Here is a 26,063-nt window from a genome sequence, read left to right on the forward strand (position 1 = left end):
CTCACTCGAAGAAAACACGACCTTATTATAAGAGGCACTCTTTTATAGTATCGGTTACGACAACTTCTTACACATTTTCCTAGATATTTCTTGACAAATATATCCATAAATATTTCTCTCTTCATATACTCCTATGGTCTTTTTGAAATGTCTTAGGATAAATATCCAGATTGGACAGAGTAATCTAGAAAAATGCTAGATTTCTGAAGAAGAGAGGGTGGTGCGTCTCTTCTTTCAGTGTGACCTTGCAAAGTCCCCACCTTTACTGCTCTGCTCCTAGTCTCGGCTCGTAAGCCCTCCGGGCCTTCGGAAGCTCCAAATCGTCTTCTCCATGTTTCGTCCTGAAGAGATATCATTGTGGAATTCTCTTTTGTCACGTTCTCATGGCCTTGTCATGGGTCGTCTCTCTTCTTTCCTCTCCTAGGGATGATGATTTACGAGTGTTTGTGAAAGTTCACGCAAAATGGTGCCCAAACCGAAGGTGTTTGATGCTTTGCCCGACGAGTGATTCCTCTCGTTTTGCCTAAATTACCTTCATGGCGTTTGAAGTCGTGCGAAAGCATTGAAAGGCTCTTTACTGCGCCCCGTTTCTGCGTTCTCCCTCTCTTCCTTGTTGTGGGTTTCGTGTTGCTGTGTGTGTCTGAGTCGAGACGTTTATCGGCACACCAGGCAGGTGTTTGATGAATCCAGTCAATTCATCCTTCGCTTGTAAAGTTGGGTCTCAGCGTCGTTTTGGCCCAGACCAGTCTCGACAGTCAGGAGCGAGTTTCATCTGTTATGCATTCGACATTTGAATTCGACAAAAGCCCATGTTCCGCAAGCATTTCTTTTCTGCTGGAACTGGCAGCCTGTTCAACGCCTTAAACCAGCAGACTCGCTTATTTTCTCGTGACCCTTTCCCTAGCAAGGTCTCGCACTACCTTTATAAAGCCAGAGTTATTGATTCCATCCGGCTTGCGCTTCAATCGAATTCCCAGAGTTCTCTTATCACTCTCTTAAGTGACCGGCTCTTGGACTCGTTTGTAGTCACTCACGCTCTCCGTTCTGCTCCTTCTGCTGATTCTGCACTCTCAGTTATTGACATTCTTAAATCAAATGCGAATTTTAGTCACACGCAAGGTACCATTTACGCCCTGGCCAACATTTTGGCCAGATCCGGTCGAAGAGAGGAACTTGACGCTTTGGTTGATGCCATCAACGCCAGGAGCTTTAAAAATGTTCTGGTTAGCCATATGAACCTTATGCAGTGGTTTGCAGCAATTGGAGACCTCGACTCAGTTCTTGATACTTGGGATAATTATAGAGGGTTGGACAGACATGTGTGCACAGAATCGTATAACATAGTCATGCGCCTATATGCAGAAAAGGGTGAAGATTCCAGGGCTGTGGAGATATTTCATCGGATGATTGTGGAAGGTGCAAACCCTAATTCTAGGACATATACAACTATTATTGAGCACCTTGCGAATTCTGGGAAGCTGGATGCGGCCTTGGAGGTTTTCAGTGTTTTACCATTGATGAGAATCAAGCGCACAACAAAACAGTTCTCAATTTTGGCAGAGGGTCTTGTAAGTGTTCGAAGGTTTGATGAGGTGAAATTTTTACTCAGCAATATGGAAGCTGAAGGTATGTTGCCTGTTCGAGCTCTGCTTTGCTCGCTGCAACATATGAAAGAGGGAGGATATATTCGTGAGAATGATGAAATTCTTTCTGACATGTTGCCGGATGATAGAATAAAAAGTGTCGAGTATTTTGTAGATGATACAGAAGACGATGATGATGAGGCTGAAGCCGAGGAGGAGGATAACGTTGCTTGTGATGTCAACAAGGTCAATGGGGTCAGATTGAAACCATGGCTAGACCCTAGAGCTTTGGCAAATGCCTTGCAGAGTTGGAGCCCCAATGATGTTTTGGAATTGGAGAATGCAAAGTTTGTTTGGACAACTCGCTTGGTTTGCAAAGTCCTTAGGAATTTCAAATCTCCAGGGGCAGCTTGGAACTTTTTCTGCTGGGTTGCTTGCCAACCAGGGTTTACTCATGATGTTTACACAGTGCAGAGAATGATGACCCTTTTAGCGTGACATGGTCATGTCCAATTGGTAAATCAGGTGATGGATAAAATCAGACAGGAGGGACTAAAGCTTCCTTTCAGTACCATTAAATTGGTTATCGACTTCTGTGGCGTTTCCAAAGATCCTGATGCTGCTTTGAAGATTTTTCGTCACAATCGAACTCTCTGTGGTTCTATCTCAAAGTTTAAGCTGATGGTTCTATATTCATCATTGTTACGAACATTGACCAAGTGCGGTAGGTGCCCTGATGCTCTTGAGGTGCTTGATGAAATGATTTTAAATGGCATTTGCCCAGATATTCAAACTTTTTCTGGTTTGATGGATCATTTTGCGAAGCAAGGAGACATCAAGAACGTGCAGAAGATCTTTGGAATGGTTAGGCAGAGCGGTATCGAGCCAGACACTTACATGTTTAAGGTTTTGATTCATGGTTATTGCAAGTGTGACAGAGCTGCTCTTGCTTTGAGGGTGTTCGAGGACATGAGACACTCAAAACTACTTCCTGACTCTTCCACGAAGGAGTTGCTGGTGAAAAGTCTTTGGAAGGAAGGCAGGAGGAGAGAGGCTGCGATGGTGGAAGAAAGTTGTGAGGAGATAAATGAATCTCTTCCTATTGCTTTACGTGGTCATATATGGACTGTGAGCTCAGCCAACCTCACTCAAGTTTATAACGTCTATGCAAGTACTTTTACATCAAGCTGTGATCCAACAGCAAATGGGGAGGGCTAGTAATGTACTGTATTATCTGAAAACTGCAATTGTTACTTCCGTTAGCCCCTTGACCAAGTTTAGTTCTGTCAAGTCCTAGCTGACTCACTTTAGTCTGTCACATAATGGGGGTGCAGATGCAAGCAAAATGTAATCTAATTTCTTTTTAATTCATTTTTTTTGCAGATGCAAGCATAATGTAATTTCATTTCTTTCTAATCATATTTTGTTTGAGGGAAACACCGATGTCTGTCCTCCTGCATATTGCAGTTTGTATCTAGTGCCAAAATCTACATGTGGTATTACTTTATTTGGTCAAATATACTCAATATTAAAAGAAATTATTTGAAGTCTGTTTACCACTTACTGTTAGTTTACATACTGTATCATTTTTCTGTTTGGTCTTTATTCATCTACAGTGTTCATGTCAATCTGAGATAGACTGGAGATGTGATCATCTGTCTATGAATGATTCAATGGTCTATGTTAGAAGATCTTGTTGTGTTTCGCAAATTGGCTCACATTATCTACGGAGACCGAGTCTCGATTTGTTTGTACCTTTCAGGATATCAGAAAACACTCTACTTCAACCAGCTGAATCATCTTCCCCTGCATGCTTGGTATGTTTATGGGGATTTGTTCGAAGGATTTGTTTGTGTGTATGGGAAAGCTATTTTCTGCTTGGCCCCTTCACAATGGCTCTTTCTGCTCAATCCTATTTGCTTGATTGATAGTAGATGAAACGATAATGAGACGGCTGTTCTGCTGTTTTGTCAGACTATCGTACACAATCAATTTTCAGGCGGGAGCTTTTGGCCTGGAGCTTGGTTATTCATTCCTTGTTTATCTGTTCATGTTATTCTTAATTATTGTTGCGTTGGACCATATAAACACAGTTTTCCGTTTTGGCAGATAAAAATGTCAGATGGATTGCAAGTAAGCTCATTCGATGGACCTTCTGTTCGACTGTCTTGTAACATCATGCCGCCTTTGGGCCTTCGAGGTTAGTCCATGGAAACCGTGTCCTCGAATCAAATTGGTAGGTTGCCAACAAGAGGTCAATCTATGGCATCGTAGGATGAGACGGTGCAGAATTTATATGGAGCCATTTACGGTCTACAGTGAGGAACCTCACATTGATTTGCTAACTTAATCTGTTAGCCCAGCTGAAGAGGCAGCTAATACTTTTGTCTCTACGGATTAAGAAATTGACTCGAGTTCAATTTCTAGATGACAAAAATTGGGGAAGTACGTCCTTCTATTCTGTGCAGTCATTTCATCAGTCCTTCCGCAAATGGCAATAAATCCAACTTTGCGAGCGATCCTTCCGTGTATGATATCCCTCTTAGTTACCGATCCTAGATAATATTCTGTGAGTTTCTTTGTGGTTTTTGAATTTTTCTTCAGTAAGATTTTGTGGCTCCAAGAGTTTTATTCTATTGTTTGGCTGACTCTCTATGCGTGTGATAAATATGCAGGATGATCTATTTCGCCGGCCGAACTGGGGTTCCCTCGTCTTATATTAATCTGATGCTCATCGCATATTCTATTTCGAAAGCAACTACCAGCCAAAAACAAATACAGGTTAAATTGCCGCCTATTACTTTCTACCATACACATATATTGCCGCCTGTTATTTTCTATTCACTCCTCTCTACGCACAAAATCTGTCCCAAGGGAAGAAATTCTATTCGCAAAAGCTTATTCTATCATTGGAACCAAATGAGAATTGTTCAATTCAAAGCCAAAACAAGAACCTACTTCCAGGCTTTATTAGGAGAAGAGTTCCCTAATTCCAAGCGAAAGATTCACACTAGAATGGGTTTTTGGCTTTTTCCAACCTCGGAGCTTCACCCTCATAAACTTAGGTTTGAGAGGCTGAAGCCATCCAAGCTCATAGCCAAATGGCCATCTTTCGTTCCTCCCCAAAACATTTACTTCTTCTGCATTTCTTCGTCTTCATCATCTCCGTCACAACTCAACCACTTCCTAGCCCGAGAGCCAACTTCTCATCCTCTGCCAACTCGCTGAGCTCATGCCCATCATATGTCGCCTACATCGCGCAAGGACCCGAATTCATCGACCTTGGAAGCATCTCCGACCTGTTTGGTGTCTGCCGTTTATCCATCTCGCAGGCGAGCAACCTGGCTTCTGAAGATGACCCTTTGTACCCCGGCCAGCTTTTGCTCATTCCGATCACGTGCGGCTGCAGTGGCAGCAGTTTCTTCGCCAACATAACCTATCAGATCAAGAAAGGTGACAGTTACTTCCTGGTCTCGACGAAGGCATTTGAGAACCTCACGAACTGGCAAGTCGAAGAGGAAATGAACCCGGGGATCAATCCAACTCTCCTGAAGATTGGAACCCAAGTCACTATTCCTCTCTACTGTAAGTGCCCGGCAAAAGCGGACTCGGAGGCTGGCTTCAACTTTCTTGTTACTTATGTATGGCAGCCCGGAGATGCACTTTCATCAGTGGCCAAAAAGTTCAACGCGACACCTGGCGATATTGTTAAGGAAAACAAAGGAGTCAATCTTACTGCGTCTGTCGGTCATCCTGTCCTCATACCAGTATCACAATTGCCAGCTCTTTCTCAACCACTGAATGCTCCTCCGAAGAGAAAAGAATCCAAGCATGAGTGGGTTATTGTAGCTTTAAGCAGTGTAGCAGCAGCTATTTTGGTCACTGGGTTAGCGGTTTCGCTAGTCTATGTTCGCCGTTTAAGGACTAAGAAACTCATGATCAGTCGAGACATCGAGTTTGACGAGAATGCCGCCTAAAACTAGGAGAACGAGAAGATCGAGAAGAAGTATGTCACCTTGCCTAACATACCACTTGCTCGTGAGGAGTCAACAACACAAGAAGAAGGTGAAGCATCAGACTCCACCACTCACGACGTAACACCCCCATCCTCTCCGAGAGCAATGAAAGAAGAATCTACTCCAGATTCTCCAATACTAAGGGTAAAAACCCTTAGAAATCTATGACATGCAACTTTTCTGCTTTAGAACCAGAAAACCATGAAGAGGCGTCCAACGAAGAAGTTTGGATAAAAGCCATGGAGGAAGAGATCAAGATTATCGAGAAAAATGAAGCTTGGGAGCTCGCCGATGCCTCGGAGACAAAGAACTGATTGGCATCAAGTGGGTCTACAAGACGAAACTCAATGCCGATGGATCAATCCAAAAGCATAAAGCAAGGTTTGTGGGGAAAGGATATTTGCAACAACCAGGTATCGACTATACTAAAACTTTCGGTCCTGTTGCATTCATGCTCTTATAGCTCTAGCGGCACGGAAAGAATGGAAGATCCATCAACTAGATATAAAATCAACATTCTTAAATGGATATCTTCAAGAAGAAATATATATGGAACAACCACAGGATTTTATCGTCAAAGGCCAAGAAGAAAAAGTGCTTAAAGCACAAGAAGGCCCTTTAAGGGTTAAAGCAGGCACAACGAGCATGGTATAGTATAATTGACGAACACTTCACCAAGCAAGGATTCAAAAGGAGCATAAGCAAGCCGACGCTCTACATCAAGACCCAAGGTAAGTTCGACACTCTCGTCATCTCTCTATAATTAGATGATCTCATATATATATATAGGAAATAATGAAAAGATGATTCAAGAGTTCAAAGAAGAAATGATGAAGACATTCGAGATGACGGACTTGGGCTTGATGCACTACTTCCTCGGCATTGAAGTCGACCAAAATAAAAGGATTTTCATTTCACAAAAGAAATTCAAGATGGATTATTACAAATCAATTACAACACCGCTCATGACAAATGAAAAACTACTAAAGGAAGATGGAGCAAAAATAGCTGACCTCTCCCTCTACATAAGTCCGATTGGCGGTCTACTATATCTCACTGCCACACAACCAGATATCACGTACACGACAAGTCTACTGTCACGGTTCATGCAGAGTTCGAGACAAATTGGAGCTGCCAAGAGAATTCTAAGATACTTACGAGGAACTACATATTATGGCATTTGGTATCGGCCAAGTGCAACGACTAAGCTCATCGACTACACCGACAGTGATTGGGTAGGTTACGCCGATGATAGGAGGAGCACTACCGACTATGCATTCACATTTTGTTTTGAAATATTCTCGTGGGCATCCAAAAAACGAGAGTCGGTGGCACAATCTATCGCGGAAGCTGAATACGTCACCTCTGCTACAACTATGAGTCATGCAATATGGCTTCGGAGAATTCTAGAAGACATTGGAGAAGCACAGACGAAATCGACTTCAATATTTTGTGACAACAAGTCCGCAATTACTATATCAAAGAACCTTGTCTTCCACGGAAGAACCAAACATATTGATAATCACTTCATACGAGAAGTGCAAAATAATGGGGAGATCGAAATCAAATATTGCAAGACCGAAGATTAAGTTGCCGACATATTCACTAAAGCACTACCACCAGCAAAGTTCGAGGCGCTACGAAGTCACGAAATTGGATCAAGGAGGAGTGTTGATTTATGATCCATTTTCTAGTAGAGTTCATTTACTAGAAGAGTAGAGAAAGGGCCTAGCGAGGGACAGCTAGTGGCTAGAAAAGTCAAAAGAAAAAATGCAAAATAAAAAAACAAGTCTTCAGGCGTAGAATTGTCTAGAGTTTGGATAAAAGTCAATGAAGCTTATCTTTTTTTTTTTTGGTCCAATGAAGCTTATCTCTTGAACAAAAGAAAGTCGGTGATATGCCAATAAATAGGACTTAGAAAACGTCCATCTTGGAATAAGAAAAAACCAACAAAAAGCTCTCCTTCTCCTTTTGCAATACTCAAGAAACTAATAAAAGTTTTTATTCCCCTTGTTCCCTTGTACTCCCTTGCCGACAATATTTCTCATATTCCCATCTTTGTTTCTTTCCTCAATCATAAACTAGCTTATAAACCAAAAACCTAACCCCCAGAGGTGGAAGAAGGCCTCTGTGAAGTCATAGCTCATCTGTGGTTGGAGTCTCAAATCTCGTCTAAGTCTGCAAGTCACAAGCACTTCGAGAAGAGGCTTGCTGAGTATCTCAAGTACAACACCAAGTCGCGAACATCACATCCTTATGGAACTGGATATCGACAGACAAAGAGGGTGATTGGCATGTACGGCCTCAAAGGAACGATCGACTACATCCATATGATAGATGCATTTCCCCGATGAGTTGTCCCGAAGCTGGTATCTCCAGCTATAGGAACACAAGAAGGCAGTGGTTCTTTGAGTTCAGGAGTATGTTAGCCATGTGACGATTATTGAAGGCAATGTTCAGCAGTTTCATACGTATCATCTGCTAAAAATGTGACAAACTTGATAGCTGACAAACCTTGTTGGTAACAAAATTTCGACCCCCTTTTGTTTGGTCAGAAACACGCTGGTTACGAAAAATTTTATGAGAACACGAACAGTTACCACTTGTTTTAAATTGCAAACTATTTCAATGGTTCATCGACATTTATTTAGGTAGCTTATCAATATGTTAAAACTTGTCACTTTCATTAAAAATTATCGACTCTTATTTGAGTTCATTCGTGAACATTACTTTTCATTGTTTCGAAATGACCAATTGTTCTAATAACTTGCCAACATTTAGTTGTTCAATTCACCAACGCATTACCCACCTGAATTTTCCAAATGGTCTAAGTTAGAAAATTCAAGATTCGAGAGCCCCGCTCGTTGCGAGTCTCTTTTCTCAACCAGAAATAATAATAATTACCTAAGTGTCCTTAGCAGCTCAATCTCATGTAGAAATTAAGAGCATTGCGTTTCGTCATAATTTGTCAATAGATTAAGAATCGATTCTTAGGTCTACTCCAGCACAAAAATAACAAAAAGCATAAAAAAATTTGCATGTAAGGTCAACAGCTATTGGCGCTTCCAGTGGTAGTTCTCTCATGAAGGGTCAACAGTCAAGTTGGTGACTGAAGAGTATTATGTCTCCTGCTAAATCTTAAGGACGTTTATGGAGATATATACGTTGGGGAAATTCAAAAGTTTCAAGGTTGTTAAGGAACATGTATTACCTTGAATGGCTTGTAGTCAAAGAATCTGTCGTCGAATATTTTTTTACTATGAACATGCATGGTCTGGGGGTGGTTGTTTCTTGCAGAGTTAACCTGATGGAAGTTTCGGGATCAAAATCGACCAACCCATCGACTCAATCGTGTCTATCGCAACATAATCTGCACCATCATGGTTAACCACCACATGACAGCGAAGGTCTGGCCGAGTCAGTGCTTCCAATTGCTTGTGAGTTCCTGGACTTTGTAATGGGAAGCAGTCTTCCTATAGTTTTCGAGTTTGTGTAATCAAATCATTTACTAATCGAGGAAAGGGAAAAAACAAACAGAAGATAGTACAAACTGAATTACAATAAGAGGTTAGGTATAACTAACGATCATTAGAAAATGATGAAGAACTCTCATGCAGAATATGGTTTTGTTTATTGTTCCAGTTCATTACAGAGTTGACTTGATGGAGTTAGACATATGACCAGCACATCAGCAAATATAACAATCTTGAGAAAATTAGAGGAATCTTGTAATGTAACCGCTGGTACCACTCTATTAATCTGGATCAGAGTGTGCTCTTCTTTTGTGATAGCGTTTCTTCTCCTTATGGGTTGGCTGAAAAGAATTCTCCAGGGTTCTACTTCCAAATCCAGATGGAGATCTAACGGAAGCTGCTGCGAGGTTGAAGATGGCCGTTCTTGTTCCGATGGGCCCAGCGACGCGGAGGCAATACAAGAAGTATAAGTCGGGGCTTATTTGTTTCTCTTGTATTCATTTGTTGTTGATTCATGGGTGGTTTATAATGCACAAGAAATATAACTGTGTAAGTTGGGTGTTGGGGGATTGATAGCTGCAGTAGAGCAGTCTTAAATGATTGTAGAACCTCGATGTGCAGGACGAATCGACAGAGGGCGAGGAAACAGACTATCAAATCGCCCGCATTGGCTCCTTCTCGGAAGACGGTCTAGGTAAATTGGACTGTGGTTCATGAACCTAGAACTCGTTGCAATCACATTTGAAAAAATTTTAACTTAGGGGTACAATGCACCTTCAGTAATGCTGATTCGGATGAATGGTGAATCTCGTTCAGCGTACAATCTCTATGGAGCAACATCGACTGAGGACTGGGTTCCATACGAAGAACTGAAATGGGATGACGACGAAGATGAACGACCTGCCCAGTCTTTCCAACAAAGTTTGGCTTTCGAATCATACTCCCTGTGGGACATCGCAAACATATTCCAACCTTCCCCCTACCTGTTTTATCCCGACAATGGGTACTCGCCTGCATAGTCACTTTTGGTTGTTTCGCTAGTCCTTACCCCAATTTAACAGGAACGTTGTTTGTGGGAGAAAAGAAAGAAGAAGGTGAGTTTGTTCACAAACAATTCATTAGCTTCCTTCTATACCACAGGCATGCCTTTCTGCATCCAGAATGCGTCTACCCTTATGCTTCCCATGATTTGCTCACCGGTCACCACGAGGTTTTTGTTTCTGGGGATCACTCTATTTATCAGAATATTGAGAAAGACCACCACCTCAACCACGACTACTGGCACCATCCTCGCCCAATATGTTTTGTTTGTGGGCAACCTGTAAGATTTTTGGTTTTTCCGGCAACTCTTCCTCAAGCAGAATCTATGAACTGGATACTTTTAGATATTTGTACTTTTTATGTGATCAACCAAAGTATAGTTTCTCTAAATCTCCTGTTTTTCCCTTGCTTTATCCTGGTTTCAGATCCCAGTGGCTGCAAATGGCCGTCTTCTGTTCCGTCAACATCCTTTTTGGCGACAAAAGTATTGTCTTTCGCATAAGACAGATGGGACGCCTCGTTGCTGTGGTTGCAAAAGATTGGAGGTAGGAGTCCTTTCAATTAGATATGTCTTGTTGGTTTGTAAACAATTCCAAGCATCTAGGGATGGCATTAAAGCAAAAACACATGAAATGAACGTCTATGAACTTTATCCTAATGGACAATGTGGTAGCTGAACTTTCGAATTATTCAATGCGATTCATAAACTTTATCTTAATGTGTAATGTGGTCCATAAACCTTTAATCTATTCACCGTAGTCCATGAACTTTTGGTACACGTTCAATTTAGTTCCTAAACTACATGAAAGTGTTCAATGTTATCATTCCATTAATTGAAGTTCATAGATAATATTGGCCTCCTTTATATAATTCAGGGATTAAACTGAATAGGTAACAAAAGTTCATGAACCACATTGAATAATTTAAAAGTTTAACAACGATATTGCACATTGGGTTAAAGTTCATGGACCACATTGAATATGTAAATGTTGCTGAAAAAATGAGGTCTAAGTATAATGTCATAAAGTTGGAGGTCTGGGCCCTCTCAAGCCCCCTCTAAATCCGCCCATGCAGACATCATGAACATATTAAACTACCAACTAGTTTTGGATCATCTATTCTTGTTTGAGTTTATCGACATTTAATTTATTTTAAATTGACCACTTTTTATTAGTCTTGGTTAGAAACCCCTTAGATTTATTAGTTTCTTTAGAGATCACCAACCTTAAGTAGTATGACTTACAACATTTTTCCCATTTAATTGCGACCTAATATTGGTTACCAACATTCATTTGATTTACTTACCGTTATCCATTTAGTGCTGTTTTGTACAAACTTTACTTGCACTTGTTGGCAATGCTTTACCAACTCCTTTCAGTAATAATTCCCACAATTAGACCAATTTATTAAGATTTCTATTATTAAGATACCAACTAGTTTTGTATTACCAACTCTCATTAGACTTTTACCAATTTTTTAAATTCTCTTATATTTTACCAACCTTTAGTTATCCTTATAAACTACACTTTACTTTACTTTAAATGACTTATCAATTTTATCCGAGTGCATATAACATAATTCTAGGTTACGAACTCCCATTTAATTAGTCATCAATGTTTACTTTTTTAATTTACCAACTACTCTTTGGTTAACATAATCGATGGTTAGTCACTTTAACAAATGTTGGTGATCTCATATAATAGTAGTAAGTAGTAAGACATCGGCGGGAAAGCAAGTTAAAGCTGGTAAAAGACGAGAATCTTTTTTGTCAAATATAAGAGAAGCTGGCAAATAAGACAAATAAAAGTGGTTGCTTAATAGAAAAGTCGGTAAGTTAACAAAAGCAAATCGTCGTTCGTAAGAGTTGTTGATTAGAATTAGTTGTTAACTTAATCGAATAAAATTCGGCTGGTAAAAGACAAGAGAATCTTTTTTGTCAAACATAAGAGAAGTTGGCAAATAAGACAAATAAAAGTGGTTGATTAATAGAAAAGTCGGTAAGTTAACAAAAACAAATCGTTGTTCGTAAGAGTTGTTGATTAGAATTAGTTGTTAACTTAATCGAATAAAATTCAATTGTTCGTAAGAGTTGTTGATTAGAAAGTACTGTCGTGCACATAATAGAGATGGAACACCTTCTTGTTGTGGTTGCCAAAGATTGAAGGTAGGTTCCCTCCTCAATTAGTTGCCATAATATCATCCACTAATTAATCATTCTCTTAGCAAATGTATAGTAGAGAGTGTTGTTAAGGGATGAGTGGAATCATAAGTCAAAGCATTAATTCTCATGTTTGGAAATAATTACTCATCATTCTTCATATTTCGGGGTTAGAAACGTCATTGTTGTAGATAACACTTCCTAATAATGATACTTAATATCCTAAAGTTGAATGCTTTTTAGGTTAAAAATTTCTAGTAATACTTCCTTACACTTTGGACTATAAAGAAATTGGATGAATATGTAAATGTTTTTTGAAAGCTGCGCTATAAGGCACAATTTCATCTAAATCCGCCCAAGCAAACATCACATAAATGTGAATATTTGTAAAATATCGGACCAACAGGACAAATCAAATCAACGAAGTAAACCTCTAAAACCTACTAAATGCGTAAAGTGCTGAAATTCATGCTTTTGTTCCGGAAGACTATTGGACAAAAAAAAAAAAAAAAGGCCAACACTTTCCAACACTTACATGAAATTACCAATTTGTTTACTGTTTGCAAATACTAATTTGTGTACTAACTTACTTTCATTCGCATAAGTTGTTAAATTATATTTGTCGACTCTTTTTAGATATTACCAACCTAAATTAACAAGACACACCAACTTTTTATCTCATTTAGTTACCACATAATATTGAGTTACCACATCTTATTTGAGTTACTTACCACTATTCATTTGGGTTTTTCTATTTTATTTTATTTTTGAGCTTTTTATTCTCATGCAATCTTTTAGCTGTATTATTTAACAATACCTTAAATTGACCAACTCTTTTTAGAAAACAGTTACCTTAATTAGACTGATTTACTAACTTTTTTCTAATTAAGTTACCAAGTAGTTTTGTGTTATTAACTCTCATTGAACTTATTTGCCTCGACCAAAAAAAAAAAAACCTTATTTACCAAGTTTTCTTTTCCTTATTTCTATTTTTGAAGAATTTTCATTTAACTACGCCTAACTATAATTTAAGCAATTTATTAAGTTTTATCCGAGTGAGGGACTAAATATGTGTTACCACTCTCTTTTGTTAGTTATTAATACGCATTTGTTTTTTCCAAATTTACCAACTATTCTATAGGGCAACTCAATTAAGAAAGAAGTCGTTTTGTCACTGTGATAAAGATTAGTAATATCATATAATATTTGGTACATATAAAACTGTACTAGCAAAGGTAAATGTAATTCGTATTATATAAGGTAAGTTTCTATTGTCATATACAAGAGAACTTGGTAAATTACCTCAAATAAGTGTTAGTAATGCAAAAATAGTTGGTAAATTAATCCTAGAAAATGATTTGTAAGGCAGGCAAATAAAAGTGGTAACTTGGTAGATAGTTGGCAAGATTAAAAATATTCCTTAATAATCATTCATAAGCAACTCAAATGAGGGTTGGTAACCCAAAATTAGTTGGTAACTTAACCAAAGAAAAATTGGCTAGTTGCACAAAAAAGTTTGGTAATTTAATATAGTAGTCGGTAAGTTTAAGGCGTTGTTAAAAAGGGTAAAAAAAAATTGGTAAAGGATAGAATATTTGGTCATAGATAAGGCAAAATTTTGGATTATGTGATTAAAAAAATGAGTTTATGACCCGTTTTGACAACCCGATCCATTATATATGAATTAAAAAATGAGTTTATAACCCATTTTGACAAATCTAATTTTGCCTATTGACCGGTTGCACAACATTTTGAATTATTTGAGATAAAAAAAGGTCCTCACATCAATAGCATATTTCTATGCATTTCTTTGTCAAAAGAGAAAAGCAATTAGGTTAAATGCGTTCATGTTCACCCACAATCTGTTTTAGCTTGCACAGACTCCCCAGCAACTCACAGAGTTGGCTAATGCTTATGAAACATTGTGCAGCCTGGAGGATCAACATATTCAACCCTCGGCGGCGGTCGGAGGTTATGCCCAGAATGCCGCAGCTCCGCAATGATGGACAATCACGCATTTAAAGCTCTAGAACGTGAAATGCGTGAATTTTACGAATCCTTAGGCATGAAAGTCCACCAGCGAACGATTCCCTTGTACTTGGTGAACGAGGAAGAGATGAAGGAATTCAAAGCACCGGATGAAAAGAACGTAAGATGAAGTTCAGCTTGTAATTATCGCCAAACATTTTAATCTGGCGCTTGGTTAGAGACTCGTTTACCCTATCGCTCCGTAAAATAAAACATAGTAGTCCGCTTTCTAGCATTATTCTACGGCGTCATCAATAGAATTCCACACAATGCTGAGCTGAGAAATTGCAAAGAAAATTTCCATCCCACGCTCCTAATCTTGAGTTTTCGCTCCGCACTTGATAGGGGCATCATCGATCGGACGAGAACGGGACACGTGGAAAGACAAGGTCGTCCGTCGATCGTATTTGTACCGTAAGTGCTTCTCCGCACTTGAGATTTTTTCTCATTTTTCACATCGTTTGCTTGTGTCAATCCAGCGACGGAGAGGTAACCTTTTCTTTCTGTTTGGTCTCTTTGAATCTTTAAGGCTGTGGAAGGTAGACCACATACGCTAGTCGCCCACTCTAAAGTTGTATCCATAAGAGTGTTGTATGGTCTGCCGAGGTACTTCTCTCCCCTCCCCTTTTCTTACCAATTACAATCTCAAAGTAAGGTCTCTCATTAGAAGAAAATGAAAAGATTCGGATTGAGACTAGTTATCTTTGATGAGAAACTCCCCTAGAAAATTCGATGTTTTTGTGCGGGTTGCTCACGGGGCAAATCCTCGCTCATGAGATGATGCACGCGTGGCACGTACTCGAAATCGACGGTTCGTCTCTTGATTATGATGTGGTTTCTACCTCTAATTTTGCATCTAACGAAAAAGTGATAATACTGCAATTGACTCCATAATAAGATGTTTAGAAAATGACACAAATGGTCCTTAAATTTTGGCTCAATATGCGTTGTGATCCTTAAACTTTTAATTTGATCAAAATAGTCCATGAACTTTAGCCTAATGTGCAATGTGGTCCATAAACTTTTAATTTGTTCAATATGATCTCGAATTATTAAAACATGTTCAACTTAGTCTTCAAATTATAAGAAAATGTCCATTGTCGTTATTGAATTTAAATTAATAAAATGACTACATTGAACATCTTCCTATAGTTTAGAGGTTGGGTTGAATATGTTTCAAAAGCTCAGAGACCGTATTGGTCAAATTAAAAATTCAGGGACCACATTGCATATTAGGCTAAAGTTCGGGGACCATATTAGTAAAATTAAAAATTTAGGGATCACATTATATGTTAGGCCAAAATTCGTGAATTATTTATGTCATTATCCCTAAGATGTTCTGATCTTTCCTGCGGGACATTACGGTTTTGAACTAGAAAAGTTTTCATATACTTGACAGGTTATCACAATTTGAGTCTTGAGGTCAAAGAAGGCCTTTGTCAAGTTCTGGCTCACATGTGGTTGGGTTCTCAAATCCGGTCCATGTCTAAGAGCAAATCTCCGCCATCTCCATTGCTCGACTTCCGTAAAACGCTCACCAAGTTTCTTCGGCGTAGAATCGAATCGAGAACCGATTACCCTTACGGCCTTGGATTTCAACTAGTGAAGAGGGAGACAGACATGCATGGCCTCAAGGGCACGCTCGATCACATACGTATGACCGGGAGGCTTTCCTAGATGATCTCTACATACTGTTGAGGAATTCTTCTGATGATTGATTGTGTATTCCCGATCTCTCTGTCCACCTACAAACCAAACACATGAGGTGAGTTTCGCCCAGCAATAAGATGAATATTATGGGTGGAATAAAATGCTTAAACATTGGCCAGCTTCCTTGTGATTCCGTTCTCTTTCGTATTTTGTTGAAATTTATTCAATTCACCCGAAAGTCGCTTGAGTCATCATCCTTTGCGTGCTGTCTTAAAGAAGGGAGATGCACGTGTGGATTATCAATATATCACGCGGATGAGCAACAACTGTTGAATTGTATTGTTTCCTGACGAGGTACCGATGATTATTAGGGGCGTTCAGATAGGCGCAATATCGGTAGGTGGGTCTGGACCACGGGTGTTAAACAGGTCATAACTTTCAATCCAAGAAGAGTTACGGGATCCATAATACCACATCAACGAGCTCCTTCCGAGGGAAATGTTATGGCCGAAAGGGTTTTCCTTTTGCAATCTTTTCGAGTCTCAAAATCCATCGTTCAGACAGCTACATTTTATGCTATGTTTTAGCCCTTTATTAATATTTCGAACTTCTTAACTGCTTATGGGTATTTTTAGGTTTTCTCATGTCATCCAAAGTTTTCATAGTACTGGCTTGTCCTTTTCGGATTATCCGAAAGATTATGCCATTATTTTGCTAAGCAAAGACTAAGAAATTTTTTCTGAATTGCACCCGTAAATGTTTTGCACGTTTGTGCGTGTTTCGGATTGATTTTGTTTGGGTTTAACAAACGGTTTTTGCTGCGTCAACTGATATTAAAAGCCAGCAAAACTCGCTCGAAGAAAACACACCCTTATTATAAGAGGCACCCTTTTATAGTATCCGTTACGACAACTTCTTACACATTTTCCTAGATATTTCTTGACAAATATATCCATAAATATTTCTCTCTCCATATACTCCTATGGTCTTTTTGAAATGTCTTAGGATAAATATCCAGATTGGATAGAGTAATCTAGAAAAATGCTAGATTTCTAAAGAAGAGAGGGTGGGGCGTCTCTTCTTTCAGTGTGACCTTGCAAAGTCCCCACCTTTACTGCTCCTAGTCTCGGCTCGTAAGCCCTCCGGGCCTTCGGAAGCTCCAAACCGTCTTCTCCATGTTTCGTCCTGAAGAGATATCATTGTGGAATTCTATTTTGTCACATTCTCATAGCCTTGTCATGGGTCGTCTCTCTTCTTTCCTCTCCTAAAGGGATGATGATTTACGAGTGTTTGTGAAAGTTCACGCAAAATGGTGCCCGCACCGAAGGTGTTTGATGCTTTGCCTGACGTCTGATTCCTCTCGTTTTGCCTAAATTACCTTCATGACGTTTGACGCCGTGCGAAAGCATTGAAAGGCTCTTTACTGCGCCCCGTTTCTGCGTTCTCCCTCTCTTCCCTGTTGTGGGTTTCGTGTTGCTGTGTGTGTCTGAGTTGAGACGTTTATCGGCACACCAGGCAGGTGTTTGATGAATCCAGTCAATTCATCCTTCGCTTGTAAAGTTGGGTCTCGGTGTCGTTTTGGCCCGGACCAGTCTCGACAGTCAGGAGCGAGTTTCATCTGTTATGCATTCGACATTTGAATTCGACAAAAGCCCATGTTCCGCAAGCATTTCTTTTCTACTGGAACTGGCAGCCTCTTCAACGCCTTAAACCAGCAGACTCGCTTATTTTCTCGTGACCCTTTCCCTAGCAAGGTCTCGCACTACCTTTATAGAGCCAGAGTTATTGATTCCATCCGGCTTGCGCTTCGATCGAATTCCCAGAGTTCTCTTACCACTCTCTTAAATGACCGGCTCGTGGACTCGTTTGTAGTCACTCACGCTCTCCGTTCTGCTCCTTCTGCTGATTCTGCACTCTCAGTTATTGACATTCTTAAATCAAATGCGAATTTTAGTCACACGCAAGGTACCATTTATGCCCTGGCCGACATTTTGGCCAGATCCAGTCGAAGAGAGGAACTTGATGCTTTGGTTGATGCCATCAATGCCAGGAGCTTTAAAAATGTTCGGGTTAGCCATATGAACCTTATGCAGTGGTATGCAGCAATTGGAGACCTCGACTCAGTTCTTGATACTTGGGATAATTATAGAGGGTTGGACAGACATGTGTGCACAGAATCGTATAACATAGTCATGCGCCTATATGCAGAAAAGGGTGAAGATTCCAGGGCTGTGGAGATGTTTCATCGGATGATTGTGGAAGGTGCAAACCCTAATTCTAGGACATATACAACTATTATTGAGCACCTTGTGAATTCTGGGAAGCTGGATGCGGCCTTGGAGGTTTTCAGTGTTTTACCATTGATGAGAATCAAGCGCACAACGAAACAGTTCTCAATTTTGGCAGAGGGTCTTGTAAGTGTTCGAAGGTTTGATGAGGTGAAATTTTTACTCAGCAATATGGAAGCTGAAGGTATGTTGCCTGTTCGAGCTCTGCTTTGCTCGCTGCAACATATGAAAGAGGGAGGATATATTCGTGAGAATGATGAAATTCTTTCTGACATGTTGCCGGATGATAGAATAAAAAGTGTCGAGTATTTTGTAGATGATACAGAAGACGATGATGATGAGGCTGAAGCCGAGGAGGAGGATAACGTTGCTTGTGATGTCAACAAGGTCAATGGGGTCAGATTGAAACCATGGCTAGACCCTAGAGCTTTGGCAAATGCCTTGCAGAGTTGGAGCCCCAATGATGTTTTGGAATTGGAGAATGCAAAGTTTGTTTGGACAACTCGCTTGGTTTGCAAAGTCCTTAGGAATTTCAAATCTCCAGGGGCAGCTTGGAACTTTTTCTGCTGGGTTGCTTGCCAACCAGGGTTTACTCATGATGTTTACACAGTGCAGAGAATGATGACCCTTTTAGCACGACGTGGTCATGTCCAATTGGTAAATCAGGTGATGGATAAAATCAGACAGGAGGGACTAAAGCTTCCTTTCAGTACCATTAAATTGGTTATCGACTTCTGTGGCGTTTCGAAAGATCCTGATGCTGCTTTGAAGATTTTTCGTCACAATCGAACTCTCTGTGGTTCTATCTCAAAGTTTAAGCTGATGGTTCTATATTCATCATTGTTACGAACATTGACCAAGTGCAGTAGGTGCCCTGATGCTCTTGAGGTGCTTGATGAAATGATTTTAAATGGCATTTGCCCAGATATTCAAACTTTTTCTGGTTTGATGGATCATTTTGCGAAGCAAGGAGACATCAAGAATGTGCAGAAGATCTTTGGAATGGTTAGGCAGAGCGGTATCGAGCCAGACACTTACATGTTTAAGGTTTTGATTCATGGTTATTGCAAGTGTGACAGAGCTGCTCTTGCTTTGAGGGTGTTTGAGGACATGAGAAACTCAAAACTACTTCCTGACTCTTCCACAAAGGAGTTGCTGGTGAAAAGTCTTTGGAAGGAAGGCAGGAGGAGAGAGGCTGCGATGGTGGAAGAAAGTTGTGAGGAGATAAATGAATCTCTTCCTATTGCTTTACGTGGTCATATATGGACTGTGAGCTCAGCCAACCTCACTCAAGTTTATAACATCTATGCAAGTACTTTTACATCAAGCTGTGATCCAACAGCAAATGGGGAGGGCTAGTATCTGAAAACTGTAATTGTTACTTCCATTAGCCCCTTGACCAAGTTTAGTTCTGTCAAGTCCTAGCTGACTCACTTTAGTCTGTCACATAATGGGGGTGCAGATGCAAGCAAAATGTAATCTAATTTCTTTTTAATTCATTTTTTTTTTTCGGATGCAAGCCTAATGTAATTTCATTTCTTTCTAATCATATTTTGTTTGAGGGAAACACCGATGTCTGTCCTCCTGCATATTGCAGTTTGTATCTAGTGCCAAAATCTACATGTAGTATTACTTTATTTGGTCAAATATACTCAATATTAAAAGAAATTATTTGAAGTCTGTTTACCACTTACTGTTAGTTTACATACTGTATCATTCTTTCTGTTTGGTCTTTATTCATCTACAGTGTTCATGTCAATCTGAGATAGACTGGAGATGTGGTCATCTGTCTATGAATGATTCAATGGTCTATGTTAGAAGATCTTGTTGTGTTTCGCAAATTGGCTCACATTATCTACGGAGACCAAGTCTCGATTTGTTTGTACCTTTCAGGATATCAGAAAACACTCTACTTCAACCAGCTGAATCATCTTCCCCTGCATGCTTGGTATGTTTATGGGGATTTGTTCGAAGGATTTGTTTGTGAGTATGGAAAAGCTATTTTCTGCTTGGCCCCTTCACAATGGCTCTTTCTGATCAATCCTATTTGCTTGATTGATAGTAGACGAAACGATAATGAGACGGCTGTTCTGCTGTTCTGTCAGACTATCGTACACAATCAATTTTCAGGCGGGAGCTTTTGGCCTGGAGCTTGGTTATTCATTCCTTGTTTATCTTTTCATGTTATTCTTAATTATTGTTGCGTTGGACCATATAAACACAGTTTTCTGTTTTGGCAGATAAAAATGTCAGATGGATTGCAAGTAAGCTCATTCGACAGACCTTCTGTTCAACTGTCTAGTAACATCATGCCGCCTTCGGGCCTTCGAGGTTAGTCCATGGAAACCGTGTCCCCGAATCAAATTGTTAGGTTGTCAACAAGAGGTCAATCTATGGCATCGTAGGATGAGACAGTGCAGAATTTATATGGAGCCATTTACAGTCTACAGTGAGGAACCTCACATTGATTTGCTAACTTAATCTGTTAGCCCAGCTGAAGAGAGGCAGCTAATACTTTGTCTCTACGGATTAAGAAATTGACTCAAGTTCAATTTCTAGATGACAAAAATTGGGGAAGTATAATTCTTCGCAAGTCTCATAGCGAAATTTGGAAACCAAAGTCTAGGCAACTACGTTCTTCTATTCTGTGCAGTCATTTCATCAGTCCTTCCGCAAATGGTAATAAATCCAACTTTGCGAGCGATCCTTCCGTGTATGATATCCCTCTTAGTTACCGATCCTAGATCATATTCTGTGGGTTTCTTTGTGGTTTTTGAATTTTTCTTAAGTAAGATTTTGTGGCTGCAAGAGTTTTGTTCTGTTGTTTGGCTGACTCTCTATGCGTGTGATAAATATGCAGGATGATCTATTTCGCCGGCCGAACTGGGGTTCCCTCATCTTATATTAATCTGATGCTCATCGCATATTCTATTTCGAAAGCAACCACCAGCCAAAAACAAATACAGGTTAAATTGCCGCCTATTACTTTCTACCATACACATATATTGCCGCCTGTTATTTTCTATTCACTCCTCTCCACGCATAAAATCTGTCCCAAGGGAAAAAATTCTATTCGCTAAAGCTTATTTCATCATTGGATCCAAATGAGAATTGTTCAATTCAAAGCCAAAACAAGAACCTACTTCCAGGCTTTATTAGGAGAAGAGTTCCCCAATTCCAAGCGAAAGATTCACACTAGAATGGGTTTTTGGCTTTTTCCAACCTCGGAGCTTCACCCTCATAAACTCAGGTTTGAGAGGCTCAAGCCATCCAAGCTGATAGCCAAATGGCCATCTTTCGTTCCTCCCCAAAACATTTACTTCTTCTGCATTTCTTCGTCTTCATCATCTCCGTCACAACTCAACCACTTCCTAGCCCGAGAGCCAACTTCTCGTGCTCCGCCAACTCGCTGAGCTCGTGCCCATCATATGTGGCCTACATCGTGCAAGGACCCGAATTCATCGACCTTGGAAGCATCTCTGACCTGTTTGGTGTCAGCCGTTTATCCATCTCGCAGGCGAGCAACCTGGCTTCTGAAGATGACCCTTTGTACCCCGGCCAGCTTTTGCTCATTCCGATCACGTGCGGCTGCAGTGGCGGCAGTTTCTTCGCCAACATAACCTATCAGATCAAGAAAGATGACAGTTACTTCCTGGTCTCGACGAAAGCATTTGAGAACCTCACGAACTGGCAAGTCGAAGAGGAAATGAACCCGGGGATCAATCCAACTCTCCTACAGATTGGGACCCAAGTCACTATTCCTCTCTACTGTAAGTGCCTGGCAAAAGCGGACTCGGAGGCAGGCTTCAACTTTCTTGTTACTTATGTATGGCAGCCCGGAGATGCACTTTCATCAGTGGCCAAAAAGTTCAACGCGACATCTGGCGATATTGTGAAGGAAAACAAAGGAGTCAATCTTACTGCGTCTGTAGGTCATCCTGTCCTCATACCAGTATCACAATTGCCAGCTCTTTCTCAACCACTGAATGCTCCTCCGAAGAGAAAAGAATCCAAGCATGAGTGGATTATTGTAGCTTTAAGCAGTGTAGCAGCAGCTATTTTGGTCACTGCGTTAGCGGTTTCGCTAGTCTATGTTCGCCGTTTAGGTGGGAAAGCGAACCCGAAGATTCTGAATTGGAATGCTTCCTGTTGGGAGGTCAGAAATCTCGTAAAAACTAAGGAGTTCCCTAAAGAAGGGAAATCTGAGTCATCCAAGACGAAGGTCATCCAAGATAAATTACTTCCCAGCATTTCGGACTACTTGAGCATTCCGATCATGTATGGGGCTAAAGAGATCATGGAGGCAACGATGAATCTTGATGAGAGTTCTAAGATCAGGGGCTCAGTGTTCCGCGGCACAATCGACGGGAAAGTTTTCGCCGTGAAAACAGAAACTATGGGCAAAAACATGGAGGAGCTAAAGATTCTACAGAGAGTAAACCATGCGAATCTGATAAAGTTACTGGGTGTTTCGTCAGATGCGGGCGGCAACTTCTTTATGGTATATGAGTACGCTGAAAACGGTTCGCTCGATAAGTGGCTGTGTCAGAGGCCTTCGTCTTCTTCAGAGTCTGTCAACTTCCTCACTTGGATTCAGAGGTTGGGCATCGCTTTCGATGTCGCCAATGGCCTCCAATACCTTCATGAGCATACTCAACCGAGCATCGTCCACGGAGATATCAGAGCAAGCAACATTCTTCTGGACTCCAATTTCAAGGCCAAGATATCAAACTTCTCCAAGGCCATACCAGCTACAAGTGCTGCGATGTTGAAAGTTGATATTTATGCTTTTGGGTTACATTTGCTTGAGTTACTTTCGGGGAAGCGGGCCATGGGCGTGAGTGAAGTAATGGAGATCTTGGAAGCGGAAGAGAATAGGGAGGAGAGGTTGATGGAATGGATGGATCCGGACTTGGGGAGCTTTTATCCGATCCATGACGCGCTGAGCCTAGCAACCTTGGCCCAGGCGTGCACAGCAGAGGAATCTTCCGTGAGGCCAAGCATGGCGGAGATTGCATTTAATCTCTGCATGCTCGCCCAGTCGTCTTCGGTGGCGTTGGAAAGTTCTTGGACGACAACAATAGAAGCAGATGAGAGCGTTCAAGTTATCATTCCGGCTACTGCTCGCTGAATCTTTGAGACGCAAGGTTCACGTAAATGTCTTCTCTTTTCCATGCTGTAATAAAAGCCGAGGCACGCAAGTTTCTGCAAATTTCACGACACATTGGACTGGAAGCGTGAATTTCCTCCTCCTGAATTCCATTGTAATTGTGTCTTACCGTAGATTCATCAATGCAAGTATAGTTGAAACTACAATTACATTCAATATACATGAAATAGGATCTTGTATTCAGTAGGAGAACAGAAGAAACGAATATGTAGTGTCTGTATCAGTGCGTTTCTGTGCAAACAATCTAATTATGGCTCGAAGAAATGCAGAAACTTCGCTACCTAGCGAGGATGTTCTGGTGTTCACAGGCCAATGACGCCGTGAGGACCTTCGACAGAGACTGCACGATCTCATCCATGGAAGGGCGATCCACGGGATTTTTCTTCAGGCAACTCTTGATTATCCTGACAACGTACACGGCAAGGTCCAACGGGTACGTCTCACTCATCGTAGGGTCGATCAACCGCATCAGCCTCTCGTGCCCGCCATCCTCAGCAAGCGCCAAACTCACAATATCATACGCTTGCATGTTTTCTCCTCCACACAAAGAAATGACCTCTTTCCCGGTCATCATTTCCAGCAAGAGAACGCCGAACGCATAGACGTCTAGTTTCACGGAGATCAAACCGTTCTCCAAGTACTCAGGAGCCATATAGCCTTTTGTCCCGACGATGTGCCTTGTCAAGGCAAATTCCCCGCCCTCTCCTTCTGCCGATCTTGCGAGTCCGAGACTCGCTATCTTGGCCCTGAAGTCGCTATGGAGAAGAATGTTGCTGCTCTTGATGTTCTTGTGGACGAAAGGCGGGGTCGTGAAGAGATGGAGATAGTTGAGCCCGGTGGCCACATCCAAAGCGATTTGCATTCTCTGCATCCAAGTTAAGAATCTCCCTTCGCTGTTATTCTGGTAAATCCATTCGCTCAAGGGTCCGTTCACTGCATATTCATATACAAAGAACCATTGCCCCTCGTCGAAGCATACACCCGAGAGGCGGATAAGACTGGAGTGGCTGATCTTGCTCAGTATTTCGGCTTCCCTCGACACGTTCCCGTTCATTCTCTTGATTGCTGCGTGATCTCCGTTGATTTTTCCACGGTAGACCGATCCCTTGATCAAACAGCTAGAACTGAAGTTCTTGGTTGCGGCTTGCAGCTCTTCGTAAGTATACACCTTGATGGACTGCGCGATGCTAGATACGCTATCGAGGAAATCCAGAGAGTCTTCATCCAACCTCTTATTGCTTGGTTTTTCGAATGCCTCAAAGCTATCCGAGACCACGGTCGAGTCGATTCTCTCTCTCTTAGTCCTTCCTCTGAAGAACATAAAGAAAACGACTGTGCCTAACACCGCAATCACAGCAATTCCACCAAGAACACCGATAGTGACATAGACCCATGTACTCGAACTTTTGCCTGGGGGAGATGTAACGGTGGAAGGCGGCGATGGTGGCGGTGATGACGACGGAGGAGGAGACGGTGACGTGGTTTGAGAACTCGTGGGCGGATTTTCCAACGGTATGAGAAGTGTGGTGAAAGCATAGATGGTGTCTTGTCCAGAGAGTCCATTAGCTTCTAAAGTAGCAGTGAAATCGGCTCCGAATCTTTCGCTAATATCGGAAAGGACATCGCCATTCACGGTAGCATAGGTCAAGAGATAATTTATACCCGCATCACTCTGGTTTTTTGTTGGGCAAGCACACCTAACAGGGACAGTAATTGATGCACCAACAGACAAATCAGAAGCACTCATGTTGTTCACATTCTGGAGAGCTTGGCATGTCGAGAGGGCTTGATAAGTGTTATTGGCAATGTACAAGAAGGTATCTCCTGACTGGACAACATAACTGGCATTCTCTTGATAGTACTGACCTGAACATGAGCAGGTGATTGGGACTATCACCATCCGATCCGTACCAAAGCTCGTGGATTCAGAGACCGAGTTTATCGATGAGACTCGAGACGGGCTTGAGGCGAAGAGGGTCGAGACGGACGAGACCGTGTTGTAAGGGGATCGGGACCGGAAAATGAGGTAGGATTGGCAGCTCGTGTTGAGGCCGTTGCAGGTGTATCCGAGCTTCGAGGAGGAGTTATCGATGGCGTCGCAAGCTGTTGTGGTCAATCCCTCATAAGGTTGCTGGGCAAGAACCACCAAAGACGACGGCGGCGGCGTGAGGAAAACAAATACTGAAATAAGGGAGAATAGAGACAGGAGAGCCATTGTTCTTTGAGCTGGGAATGATCTGAAGGGAAGGTTGTGACAGGTTCTCTGTGTTGGGTTTGAATATAATTCCAATCTGCTGTGGGGTTTTTGGAAGCTCTATGAGCATTGACTTCTTCTAAAGGGAAGAGAGACAACTTACGTATGGGGTTGGACCTAACCATCTGCATATGGTGCTCTACTTTATTCCCACAATTATTGACAGTCAAAAAGAGAAGGCAGATTAAAAAATATTGCACATTGTTGAATCTTTCTTCTTCCAATCACTGGTGGTGCCACGGAAGATCGTTCAATACACGCAAAACACGAAATTGGTCGCAAAAACTCTGATATACAACCGGAAAGCAGGATGAATCAAAAGTTTCAAAAGTGTTTCCTTCTTTCTTTCTTTCTTTCTTTCTTTCTTTCTTTTGTCATTGTTAGAATATTGACAGTAAAGTT

The 26,063-nt window shown here is 41.1% G+C and overlaps 5 protein-coding genes across 5 annotated transcripts; 4 read left to right on the plus strand and 1 right to left on the minus strand.

Moving 5' to 3' along the window:
* The first annotated feature begins 511 nt into the window (after positions 1-511).
* Positions 512-3,059, plus strand: LOC115731874 (pentatricopeptide repeat-containing protein At5g66631). Its single transcript, XM_048272286.1, is given in 1 exon segment — positions 512-3,059. A coding segment is annotated over 1 exon segment (1,992 nt). The 5' UTR covers positions 512-809; the 3' UTR covers positions 2,802-3,059.
* Positions 3,060-4,684: 1,625 nt separating this feature from the next.
* On the plus strand, positions 4,685-5,560 carry LOC125312934 (serine/threonine receptor-like kinase NFP). The gene has a single exon (XM_048273023.1). The coding sequence runs from the start codon at positions 4,685-4,687 to the stop codon at positions 5,558-5,560; it is 876 nt and encodes a 291-aa protein (XP_048128980.1).
* Positions 5,561-17,063: 11,503 nt separating this feature from the next.
* Positions 17,064-19,610, plus strand: LOC125312793 (pentatricopeptide repeat-containing protein At5g66631-like). Its single transcript, XM_048272285.1, has one exon. The coding sequence runs from the start codon at positions 17,605-17,607 to the stop codon at positions 19,594-19,596; it is 1,992 nt and encodes a 663-aa protein (XP_048128242.1). The 5' UTR covers positions 17,064-17,604; the 3' UTR covers positions 19,597-19,610.
* A 1,771-nt stretch (positions 19,611-21,381) lies between these two features.
* On the plus strand, positions 21,382-23,564 carry LOC115727324 (serine/threonine receptor-like kinase NFP). Its single transcript, XM_030657510.2, has one exon. It carries the CDS (start codon positions 21,524-21,526, stop codon positions 23,366-23,368), a length of 1,845 nt encoding a protein of 614 aa, XP_030513370.2. The 5' UTR covers positions 21,382-21,523; the 3' UTR covers positions 23,369-23,564.
* Positions 23,565-23,616: 52 nt separating this feature from the next.
* LOC115727330 (lysM domain receptor-like kinase 4) lies at positions 23,617-25,709 on the minus strand. The gene has a single exon (XM_030657525.2). It carries the CDS (start codon positions 25,620-25,622, stop codon positions 23,685-23,687), a length of 1,938 nt encoding a protein of 645 aa, XP_030513385.1. The 5' UTR covers positions 25,623-25,709; the 3' UTR covers positions 23,617-23,684.
* Positions 25,710-26,063: the final 354 nt, after the last annotated feature.

The sequence above is a fragment of the Rhodamnia argentea genome, chromosome 11 (assembly GCF_020921035.1).
Source record: "Rhodamnia argentea isolate NSW1041297 chromosome 11, ASM2092103v1, whole genome shotgun sequence".
Classification (NCBI taxonomy): Eukaryota; Viridiplantae; Streptophyta; class Magnoliopsida; order Myrtales; family Myrtaceae; genus Rhodamnia; species Rhodamnia argentea.

What these genes read in the sequence shown, in the direction of transcription:
- LOC125312934 (XM_048273023.1), top strand. Translation starts at nt 4,685, where the DNA reads ATGGCCATCTTTCGTTCCTCCCCAAAACATTTACTTCTTCTGCATTTC.
- LOC125312793 (XM_048272285.1), top strand. Translation starts at nt 17,605, where the DNA reads ATGTTCCGCAAGCATTTCTTTTCTACTGGAACTGGCAGCCTCTTCAAC.
- LOC115727324 (XM_030657510.2), top strand. Translation starts at nt 21,524, where the DNA reads ATGGCCATCTTTCGTTCCTCCCCAAAACATTTACTTCTTCTGCATTTC.
- LOC115727330 (XM_030657525.2), bottom strand. Translation starts at nt 25,622, where the DNA reads ATGGCTCTCCTGTCTCTATTCTCCCTTATTTCAGTATTTGTTTTCCTC.